General features: G+C 36.9%; 1 protein-coding gene across 1 annotated transcript in view; it reads right to left on the reverse strand.

Annotated features, from left to right (window-relative positions):
- LOC111147092 (UDP-glucose glycoprotein glucosyltransferase 2) overlaps positions 1–12,778 on the reverse strand; it is a 197,626-nt gene that overhangs the window by 49,059 nt on the left and 135,789 nt on the right. The window contains exons 23-24 of the mRNA XM_022502981.1: positions 9,337–9,461; positions 4,688–4,783 (exon numbers count right to left, since the gene is read on the reverse strand). Coding sequence (XP_022358689.1) covers positions 4,688–4,783; positions 9,337–9,461 — 221 coding nt within the window. The remainder of the gene's footprint in view (positions 1–4,687; positions 4,784–9,336; positions 9,462–12,778) is intronic.

Genomic DNA, 12,778 nt, shown 5'->3' on the forward strand with positions numbered 1-12,778 from the left:
ATTAGAGTGAAAACTAATTTTAAGCACCCCCCCCCCAAGTTCTCATGGGTCATACAATATTAAAAAATAAAGCCCAGGTAAGTTTTGTGTTAGATAATTGTATTTTCTCAGACTTGAGAATAAAATAACTGTTCAGTAGTTTTATTAAACTTAGTATCTAAAAAATCCCAACATATAATAGGAAAATTTGGGGGGGAAAATCTCAAATTTATCATACTTAGTTTTACCCCAGTCACCCTCTCTTGACCTCCTCCCCTCAGTCTTCTTCCTCATGTCTTTCACTGAACTAAATTCTAAGTTAGAGGATACACTAATCTTTATTGATGTTGGGAAAATTAGTAAAAGCACAGAAAAGGCCAATGGAAGATACTAAATTCTATATTTACTGTAGTCAAAGTTAAAAGTATTTATTTGACTAAAAGCACAAAATATTCCAACTGAATTACTATTTTAACATTGTAATACAGGAAGCCAGTTTTTCAAGATGTATGAATTAAATATCTTACATATTACAATGGAAAAAGATTTCCAAATCAAAATGGATACCTGTAAAATTACAGGGACATTAGTCTTCTTTGGTGCAGGAAGACTATAAATAACTAGACTTTTGCAGTGAGGGGGTTAATTTCTCAGCAATAAAAGCTAATGTAAAAGTCACTTCAAATATGGGTCCTCTGAGAAAGAAACAGAAGACATTTTATTTTCTATGCAGTTGACATGATTTGATTTAGTTAAAATAGGAGTGACAGAATCGGACAACAGATCCTGCTATGTGACTACCGCTAGACGTAAGGGTTACAAATCAGATGTTGTAAAATTAAAGGGCCTATCCTCAATGGTTAATGACTTCAGTTATCCTGGTGAAAATTTTACAAATTACTGCCATACTTGCAGCATTATTCAAAACCGGGCATCTTTTGTATGCTTTATGAGATGCTCTGGTGGCCAAAGTAGGCATCTGTTTACTCCAATGATTGCCAATGCTGTGAGGTCGCATGTATCAGAACCCCACCGCGCCCATCATCTACCTCTCCGTGCGTTGGTGGAGACTCAGGACAATTTTCTGAACAGACTCCTGAGCCTATCAGGAGGTACTCCACTGACTCAACTAAAAATGGAAGTAGGAGGTCTCTTTCCTCACACAATATCAACAAAAAGATGCCAACTCTACCTATACCACCCTTTTAAGGCAATGGATTTGTATTCAATTTGTCAAGAAACTATTGCTACACTTCATGCGATTACCCAGGAAGAATAACGTCAAGTACACAGATAGTCAATAACTATTAAAAGCTTAAGTCAGAGAAAGACATGAAGGACAGCTTGAGGTACTTGCAGTCTGTCAAGTCTTAGAGAGAAACTAAGGACATTTCGAACCAGCCACAGCAATGGGAAGCTGCCACTCAGCCAATAGCCCATCCATTCCATGCAGAGTTGTTTTACTGAATTAAATGATCAGTTTCTGTATAAAAAAGGTCGAACCACCTATTTTAAAGATGTTGTTGAAAACACTATGCCTCCTGTAGTATTCCCTCTGTCTTCACAGAGAAGAGAAATTTCAGAGAAATTTCAGTGTCCTCTCTCTTCTAAAAACAGTTATATTTCACCTGGACAACTCATTTATTTTCTTTTGTGAACTCTGAGAACCGTGTACACTGGAAAACTCACCATTAAATTTGGGGTGTGTCTTGGCAGACAAAAGGCCGGCCACCCCTCCCTACAGGCCCCTTTCCTTCCCACCTGCCCTGGGAGCTCCAAGCTCTAGGATCAACAGCCTTAGAGGGGCTGCTTCACCAGCTCGCAAAACTGTGTGAGGGCAAACCCTCCAACAGTCTCTTTATAAATCTATCTGTTTTCATCTGCACACCCCCACACTCGTACGTGGGTATAGGTATGCACACTCACACACACGCACACACCAGCAGCATCTCTGCGGTGCTGAGCCCTGACCCGACAGCCCAGCATTGCTAATGTGCTTCTCTCTACTTTTCCTACGATTCCAACACAAATCAAATCCAACAAAGTCATTCTTCCTTCATTAATACCATCAATTGGGTTATGGCTAAGTTTTGCTGGCCTGTGTCCTACTTTTTTTTTTTTTAAAGATTTTATTTATTTATTTGACAGACAGAGACCACATCTAGGCAGAGAGGCAGGCAGAGAGAGAGAGGAAGGGAAGCAGGCTCCCTGCTGAGCAGAGAGCCCAATGCGGGGCTCGATCCCAGGACCCTGAGACCATGACCTGAGCCAAAGGCAGAGGCTTAACCCACTGAGCCACCCAGGCGCCCCTGCGTCCTACTTTTAAGGTGGGTATTCACCTGTCTCCTCCCAGATTTTGTGGTTTAATTTTCAGGTCCAATCTTCCTTCTCTGATTTCCATGTTTCGTTATTTGTCTAACAAATACACACAATACACATAACAGCTGCAAACATTAATTATCTATTATATTCAAGGCAGTAGGTCTGAGTCTCATAAAACCCCTGTAGGGTGGGAATCAACACTACATTTTATAGATTAAGAAACTGAAGCAATGAGAGGTCCTAGGGCTATGGTAACAGATTCAAAAATTGGGTGTTTTGGATAAGAAAGCTCATGCTATACCATACAACCCATGCTGATCGAGATAAACATATCAACCTGGGTAAACACAGAAAAAAAGGCTGAATGCCTAAATTATACTCATAAGCTCAGAAAATGGCAAATGATGGACTCTGCAAGTTTCAGGAGGCAGGAATTAGATGAGGATGTATATTGTATAAACAGAGGCACGCCAATACATACAGGCCACATGCCCATTTATATTTATAGTAATGCCCCAGAGATAACAGAAGAAATTGGGGGAACTGTAGACCAGTGTCACAAAGTCGCATCATACTCTTCCACCTTTATAAAAGAAGGCAGTAGGCTTAAAAGCAGCAGATGCATTGACAGATGTGACAGGTAAAGAAAGTCGAGACCAATCAACAATAAAACTATAAAAGATCAAATGTATCAGACGTTTAACATGGGCATAAGTTCCAAACGTATCAAAATTCCCAAGTATAATATAGCATCATGGAACAATCTAGCGACTAATGTTTACAATGACGGTTTTGAGCAATCGGTGTTAAATTATTCCAGCACGTGGTATGCAGGAGTCCAAGTTGGCGCCTGGGTGGCTAAGTGGGTTAAGCCTCTGTCTTTAGCTCGGTCATATTCTCAGAGTCCTGGGATCGAGCCCCGCATCGGGCTCTCTGCTCAGCAGGGAGCCTGCTGCCCCCCACCCTCTTCCTGCCTCTCTGCCTACTTGTGATCTCTCTCTCTCTGTCAAATTAAAAAAAATAATAACAAATCATCCTTAAGAAGAATTCCAGCAGATGTGTTTAAAAATACAAGTACTGAATCTCAGTTATCTGAGAACAGTAACACTTCCTTTCGAACAGTGCTACTTTCTTTAGAAAGTAATCTTCGCTGAGTTTACTCCTGCTTGTGTGTGAAGACCTCTCTAAAGACAGACGTCCTGCGGCTGAAGCTGGTGTCACCACTGGAGGTACACATGGACAACCTGAGACGGCATCTGCCATAAAACCAGCCGGCTTACAAGAAAGTGCCAGCCACTGCGAGTCTGGGCTAAACCATTTGTCTCAATTGAGTTTTATAGGCGCAGTGATTAGAAAAAAGATCATATAATAAAGCATGCTTATAGTTTAATTATTTGATGTCTATCTTTTCCCCAATTCTGTGTGGTCCTTAATTAAAAACAACAGAAAAGGTTCTCTTCTGGGGACACAGAAAATTGTATGTATGTAGACAGAGCTTGGTGAATTTCATTTCGACTATCTTAGCGGAACTGTGTAATATAGTGAAATTACGCACTAGTTTATTACCCCAAAACAGTATTTCTCTGAAGGCTGCTTTTGGAAATCTAATCTTCACAAAATAATAGATTTTTAACCAAAAAGTTTTCCAAGGATAAATAAGTTGCACAACTGCTAATTAACCAAAAATGAATTTTTCTTTCATCTTTAAGTAGATCATATTTCATAACTGTTAGTATACTGATGCATACTGGAAATCTTTCCCTACTCCCAAGAATGCAGTGTTCTCTAAAGTTACTTACTTGACCAGAGAACAGTTTTCCTCTCAGAATACATTTGTCAGTATCTCAGGGTAGCGTTCCACTGAACACATCTTGGACACTATCTTGTACGTGTCTACATTTTATTATTTATTTATTCATTTAAGTAATCTCTACACCCAGTGTGGGACTTGAACTCATAATCCTGCGATCAAGAGTCACTTGCTCTTCTCACTGAGCCAGTCCGGCGTCCCCGTGTCTACATTTTATTAATCAGAATTCTTTAGTAACTCGAATCTTCTATACACTGAGAATATAAACATATTATTTATATATAATGATAATCCCAAGATACTACAAAAATCCCAAATGATCTTGAACAAGAAAGATGATTAAACAAATTATACTAGATAGAATTTACTTGAAGCTTCAGATCCTTACACATCATCCTTTATTTGTGAGAATATATAATTAACTGGAATTTATTTTCCTAATCTCATCAAACACATTTCTTCTCTAACAATTTTTAATTCTACTTTAAATTTTGCTGTACTTTAAATACAAATGGAAACCGTAATTGAGTATGGGACACTGTGACAGAAAAAAGGCAGACACTATTATGTTCTTACCTGTGATTCTCTCTCAGAAATGTGATATCATGGCGAGATGCAAGTTTAGGCAAAGAGGAAAGAAGGGCATCAACTTTCATAACAAGGTCACTCATGCTAGAAAAACAAGACAATGTATGAGTTTTTCAAAGGAGAAAGGTCCACATTTCATGTCATAAATGCTCCGAGAAACAGAAATTTAATTTAAAATATCTCCAATAGACAAGCTTTATATAAATAACTTTTCTTCCAAACTTGTAATTTGTCAGTTTAAAGTAAGATGACTGTTGCTTTAAAAACCACCCTGCTTTTCCTTATCATTGATATGATCTTTAAACACTTCTAAGTGGTCTTCTTAGCAGTGTCTGTAGCATATGGTGAATCATTCAATTCAAGGCAATATTTGCTGAGTGTTGGTTATGTGTCCAAGTAATGGGGCCCACATCGGAAAGAAAGAGCAGGAAGAACCACAAAGGGGGAGAGCTTTAAATATAATTAAGACGTCCAGACTTCTATGGTCACAAATCAGTTTGAAAATTAATTAAAACTGTATAAGACAAATACCTAGATTAAATATAACCAAATTTGAAAATCTATGATGGAGGAAATGTATTATATGTTCATTGATACACTGGGGCAGAAAATGTTGGCTGAATTTTAAGACAAGTTTTTGGAAAGAAGAGGAAAAAGAAAAGAAAGAATAAGCACTTCCATTTTATAAAGAAATTTAGATCCTGAGTAGGTTCAGAATCTGTGTCTACTGTATCATTTTTTACTGGACTACCAGGTTCTGACATGTAGGACTCTGCTTAATGGCCACTTAATAAACATATATAATAATAAACATATAATAACATAATAATAAACATATATTTTCTACTTGAAAATAGCTGGATATTATTTCTTTACTGTAGAAAAGCCCTTGCTTCATGACTTTATTTATAATTTTTTATGTGAACATCATTTCCTAACTGATGAATTACTTCCTAAATGACAGAGTAAGTAAAGGACATCTATTCATCTGGATCAGAATTCTGTACTCAAGAGGAAGAATCAGAACTTTTGAGTTCTGGCAAGAACCACCTCAAAGCCTAGCTGTATGCTACAAGACACTGGGGAACGCTGAAGTAAAGAACAGAAAAAGATGAAACAGAAAAACAACCCAAAGGACACTGATCTGGCTAAAATATACGATGCCACTGACTTTACAACAAAATAATTATTAGGAAAGGAGTAATTTATATAATGACAAAAGGAACAATTCACTAGAAATGTAAGAGTTCTGAATCAGGGTATACATGACTATAGCTCAAAATACTTAAAACAAAAATGGACAAAGTTATAATAATTAAATGATTGATTCATGATTCTAGCAGTGTTTCCACAAACTTCTTTTAGTAACTGACAGATAAAACAAGGTACTCAGTATTTCGATGGCTAGAAAAAACCTAGCATGTTCAATATAACAGACATGTATAAAATACTCCTCACAATTAGAGAATATCCCTTTAAAAAAATGAAGCATGGGACAATGATAAGAATGAATCTTGTCTCACAAAATTCAGAGAAATAAATAATAAATAACTGATATTCACAAACCATGGTCTCTAATCACAGTTCAAAACAAACTGGAAATCATTTATACACTGTGCCATTTAAAAAATCTGAAGCACATCTTATTCATTTATTCAATAAATATTTGCTAGATGCCTAACAAGATCTAGGTATAATTCTATATAAAGAAGATAAAAACAATAAAATGGACCACGGATTTGCTTTGATGAAGCCAAGAATTATAAATATTTCAAAACATTTAAAAAAAATGAACAAATGTTAAAAAAAACCCAGAAATTTGAACATACTAACACTGAATCGTAATGAAATATATTTTAAAACTTAGGTGATACAACTAAATAAGTGTAAGAGATGCTTTAAGGTGGTAATTTAAGGATATGTAAGGGATAAAATGTGATATTAATAAGCTATGAATTCAACTTGAGAAGTTCATAAAACAGAATAGATTAAAAAGAAATAAAAAGAACTGAAACTGATAAAAAAAAAACAATTAGGATCTTGGCAAGTCCTAAGTCCACATATATGAAAAGTAAAAGAGCAAAAGTAAAAGTAAGTCTAATAAAATAGACAAATCTTTGACTAAATTAAGCAAACTAAATCAAGAGAAAAGCCAACGTAAATGAGAAGTTTAAAAGCTGGATGCTAGGGAACAAAGCTATTAAAATTCACAAATGAGGGGCACCTGGGTGGCTCAGTGGGTTAAAGCCTCTGCCTTCGGCTCAGGTCATGATCCCAGGGTCCTGGGATCGAGCCCCACATCGGGCTCTCTGCTCCGCGGGGAGCCTGCTTTCTCCTCTCTCTCTCTGCCTGCCTCTCTGCCTACTTGTGATCTCTATCTGTCAAGTAAATGAATAAAATCTTAAAACAAAACAAAACAAAAAGAAATTCACAAATGACACGAGAGTCTAATAGTAGACAAAATGTTACAAAAATTGAGAGTTGAGCAAGAAAGATCAATATAGAACGTAATATTGTTCCTGTAATTTAGCATTAAACAATTTGAAAATGCAGTTTAAAATACACCATTTACAATATGAACTAAAAGCATAAAGTGTAAGGGAATAAATAAAAAAACATGTGTAAGACCTCATGGGACATAAGTGAAAGCTTCACTGAAGGACCCACAAGGAACACTAAGTGTGTCTAACCGTCTACATACATATTCTCATATATATATATATATTTTTTTCTTTTTTTAAAGATTTTATTTATTTATCTGACAGAGAGAGATCACAAGCAGGCAGAGAGGCAGGCAGAGAGAGAGGAGGAAGCAGGCTCCCTGCTGAGCAGAGAGCCCGATGCGGGGCTCGATCACAGGATCCTGAGATCATGACCTGAGCCGAAGGCAGCGGCTTAACCCACTGAGCCACCCAGGCGCCCCTCTCATATATATTTTTATATATAAATCATATCCCACAATTATATACCATATACATCAGTTATATACCTATATTATTTTATATATATTATATACACAACTGTATATATAAAATGTATTATACATTTATATAGCTATACACAAGCAATATATGACTATATGTAATAGATGGGTAATTTAATATTATATAATGATGGCAATTCTCCTTAAACTATCTATAAATTCAAAGAAATACCCATAAAAATTCCAGGAACTTTTTTTTAAAGGAACTTGCTATGTTGGTCCTAATCTTATTTATACAGAAAAACAAGTAGCCAAAAACAGTTAACACAATTTTGAAGAAAAGGCAGAATTTCTGCTATCTAGTATCAAAATTCGTTATAGAGCTGGGTTAACTGGAGTGTGGGACTGGCATAAGACAGTACACTACTGGAACAGAATAAAGAGCCAAGAAGAATTGAAAATATCATTCAGTAAAAAAATGAAACTGTAAAACTTTTAGAAGAAAATAAAGGAGAATATCTTTATGAATTTAGACTAGAGAAAATTCTTATACATTGTACACACACACACACACACACGTTCACATGCAGAGCACAGACAAGCTGTGAAGGAAAAAAAACCTGATAATATTTTCATATTGAAATAAAAAACATCTATGTATCTGGTAAAAAATTACAATAAAAAAGTAAACAGCCATGTCACCAACTGTGATATAATACACGAGGCACATATAATTGATGGAGATTAGTACAGAGAATCACAGAAAATATTTAAACATCATTAAAAGAAGAAAATAACCCGACAGAGAGCTAAGCAACACACGTGTGGGTTTTTTACAGAAAAGTAAACATAAGTGAAAATAATCGTATGAAAAGATACTCAACTTTACTTAAAATCAAAGAAATGCAAATTAAAAAAAAGACACAATTTCACATCCACAAGACAGAAAAAATTAACAAGTGGGGTAACATCAAGTATTTAAGAACTGGGGAACGAGCTCTTGCGTTTCTGGTGGGAGTGTTAACTGCTGCCGCTACTAACAGTACGTGGAGAAGCAGAGGACGCACAGACGCTCCGCCCCAAATGCAACGTGCCTGTGCTCTAGAGAAACTCCCACTGCGCAAGCAGACACTTCCTGTGCGTTCCTTACAGCGTTGCTGACCCAGTAAAAAACTACAGCCAAGTTAATTGTATCTCAGTATGGGATTGTATAAATGAACTATAGTATATGCATTAAATGAAACACTAAGAAGGAAGTGAAATGCAGAAACTAGCTCTACGTGCGTGAAGGGAGGAAAGCTCCAGCAGAAGGTGCAAAGAAGCCACAGTAAACAGCATTTCTCTGTAGAAGTCGGGCATCAACACATCAACACTGATCACGGACATCCACGGAAGAAGCAAAAGCATAAACGCAAACCTGGGATCACGCACACACTTAGGAAAATGGTTACCTCTCAGGAAGGATGGAGACGGGCTGGGGGTGTTGAGAAGCAAAGAGGACAGTAAGATCCAGAGCAAACAAAACAAACTATTGTTATCTACGGTTTGGTGGTGGGGAGTATATGGATGCTTTTTGTTTTTTCAATATTCTCCACATACCTCTTATTACAGCTTATGAACATATCTGAAACACTTTCTAATCTTAAAGAGAGAAAATAAGATGCAAAATAGCATCCCCCCAAGATGAATTGCTCTTATGATTTTAAATACTTACTTCTTTGAGCTCATTTCCATATTTTCAACAATGCCTTTAATTTTCTCTACTAAATTAGTAAATGTCATTTTTTCCAAGAAGTAAAAATCTTCTGTATAGAAATTTTCATCTAAAGGTCCTGAGAACTTAAAACGAAAGGAGTTTTATTATTGTATACCTTCTAGAAGATACCATTTTGGGACAAATATTTTCTCATCAGATAGATATTTAAGCAAAAACTGATTACAGATTAAACAGATGGTGGCTATCAGTTCCACAATTTACTAAATCTACTGGGAAACAAAGAAGAGAAAAATGTTTCTTACTCTGGTATTACAAATAACATTTGCATAAACACCAAAATCAAACTGACAAAATAAAAAAGGAGTAAATTATTTCCATTCGAAAGTTTCACTTTGAAACATAATACTTCCCTTCCAAAAACCAAAGGCTTTCCATCCTAAGGTAAATTTTGAAAGCAAGTGTCTATATTTTATAAATCTTTTATTTTCAATTTGCTTTTCTATTCACCTATAAATTGTGGTCTACACTGTGTTGATATAAATTGGTACATAAGCAAGGCATAAAAGAGCAAAAAATAGCAAATCACATAATTACTTAAATGTACCAACCCATCCTCATTGAACTGATGCTGTACAGTGGTTTGGAGCCCAGCAAGGTCATGCAGCTCAGCTTTAAACTAGTAACTCTAGAGGGGCAAGGTGTCCAACTGCCATGTACCTAATTTTGTAGGATGGCTATTCTGTCACAACGACCACCAATTCAACTACCATTAGCATTCCCTGAGGGAACTAGTATGTGCGGTCATCAGCGAATCATGAATGCAAGCCCCAATGTAGAAGGTCAGCCTGACATAGTCTTAGGCACTAGACAACTACACTTAAGGACAAACAACTGGAAGGCATATTGTCCAGAGCATTTTTTCCCCCTTGGTTAAAAGACCAGAATAAAATGGTTGTAGCAGACTTTCTCACTTCCCCTTCATCTGCTTCTGCAATTAATATTTTCTAAAAATTGATAAAGTTCTTGACTCTTTTCTCATTTGCTCATATCACAGATGACATGAGCTGGGATGTCAGCATTCCAGCTAGACAAATACCATGTTTCACTTTAAACATAAAAAATGGGCTCTTAAAAATGCAAAAAAACAGGCACTATAAAACTAAAAGTACTCATATAAACATTTCATTGCCTTAGGATTTGGTACCCCTTTTAAGATAACTTTGAAAGCACTTTCAATGTTGTATTTTATGCACTATGACTAGGAAAGGACTGGAAAAGAGCTGGATTTTATCTATATCACCTCTGTTATTAACCTACATGTTTTGTTAACAAATTAGAAAAAGGGAACCTCTCAAATTAGTTTAAGGGGTTAATTAGATCGGCTATCTTCACTGATTAAAATCCACCAGAGAACTGACTCTATTTCACCAATGTAAGTTCAGTATGAAATAGCTGGGAGAAACGTGATTCTTTTGTGTCTTAATTCTTCTACTTAAAGTTGAACATAATATTTGTGGAATAAGGTAACTTAAATAGTATAAAATTCACATAATGTCCACGTTGGGAAAAAGGAACACTGAACTTGAAAGTCCTGTAAAAACACAATACAACCTATTTGGTGCCTATCCAACCTATCCATCTTCTTCTTCTTCTTTTTGTTTTTTTAAAGATTTTATTTATTTGACAGAGAGAGAGAGAGAGAGAGGGATCATAAGGAGGCAGAGAGGCAAGGAGAGAGAGAGGGGGAAGCAAGGTCCCTTCTGAGCAGAGAGCCTGATGTGGGGCTTGATCCCAGGACCCTGAGACCATGACCTGAGCCAAAGGCAAAGGCTTAACCCAATGAGCCACCCAGGTGCCCCAACCTATCCATCTTCTTTACAACACTTTGGAAATGTGATTTTTCAGTTATAGAGAGTAACTGTTGTAACAGAAATGCATTACCACCTCTGACAGCTCATTAATATTTTAGAAAACTCAGAGTACTCAACCATATACTGAGCTAAAAATCTCTCTACACTCATGGAGGTCTCAGCAACTGGCCTTGATTCTCTTCTGACTCTCATCAAGTGTAATGCAAATGGAGACTACAAAGGTATGCACTATTTCTTATGACAGCTTTCAAATATTTAAAGAGAAAACAGGAATTACTATTTATTGAAAATTTACTATCTGTGGCTGCTTTATGTGCTTTAGGTTTAAAAGTATATTTAATCTCTGATGACTCTGTAAAATAGACTATCATCATTCCCTCTGTCCAAATGACATTTCCAAACCAAGTCTCATAGAGGTCATACAATTAATGGTGCAAATGGAATCTGAATCCAGATTTGTTCGGCTAAGAAAAGGGTCTTGCTTGTCTCTCTGCTCTCTGCTACCCCTTGTCTTTCACCAATTTGTAAACATGTAGGTTAATAACAGTAAATTCATTATAATTATAGTAACAGTGTTATTTAGCACTTTATTGACTACTAAAAACATATAAATTTTTAATTCTTGAGCATAGAGTAAAAAAGTATAAGATGATTGCTGCCCCCCCCCCCCCCCCAGTTTTAATCATTACATTAAACAATTTGGCTTTGAGTATGTTCCAATTCTAACAAACATTTGGACAGGTTCAGAATTAAGACTGATTCTAAAGTGGCAGATTTCAATCACGGAACTATCTGGTTCAGAGTTGTAACTATCTGCTACAAATGCTCTGATTATTGTGCTTTTTAAGCATTACTCGGAGACAGAGTAATAAGCTAAGTATTACACGACAGCTCATAAACCACAGTACTGCTTTTCAGATATACTTTTCAATTTGAAACAGACTTCCATAAATAAAAGTATAATTTCCTATGAAGCAAAACACAAGTCAATGTAATTTGACAATGTAATTGACTTAACCTCAATCTCCAGCTCCAACCTCTCCCCTGCATTCGACTCATACGTTCAACTGCCAACCCAACGAGCGGCGGTGGACGTCCAGACTGACTGGTGAACTCCTCCTCTGTGCAGAATGAACTCCTTCCCCTTCCACTCCTCCTCAACAACCCCACGCTGTCTGCAGACTTCCTCGCCTTGATTACATGGCAAGCCCACTCTGCCGGTTACACAGTTCTCTCACATCCCACGTCAAGTCTGTCAGCAATTCCTGTTCACTCTTTCTCCAAAATACATCCCACAGCCACTCCTCACTACCTCCAGCGGAGACATTCTGGTCCAAGCCACGAGCAGCTCTCGCCGGGACTACTGAAATGGCTCCCAGCTGGCTTCCTGACCCCCTCCAGTTTATTCTCAACAGAACAGCCACTAGAGATCCAGATAAAACATGAGTTGGATCATGTCAGTCCTCTGTCCAGAACTCTGAGCTTCAGGACTCATCACCCAGCCTAAAGCAGGAGTCCTTCCACAGTCTATAAAACCTCACAGCGTCTGGTACGGCAACGCCTTCGCT

This window comes from Enhydra lutris, unplaced genomic scaffold (genome assembly GCF_002288905.1).
Source record: "Enhydra lutris kenyoni isolate GAN:26980312 unplaced genomic scaffold, ASM228890v2 scaffoldscaffold15, whole genome shotgun sequence".
Lineage (NCBI taxonomy): Eukaryota > Metazoa > Chordata > Mammalia > Carnivora > Mustelidae > Enhydra > Enhydra lutris.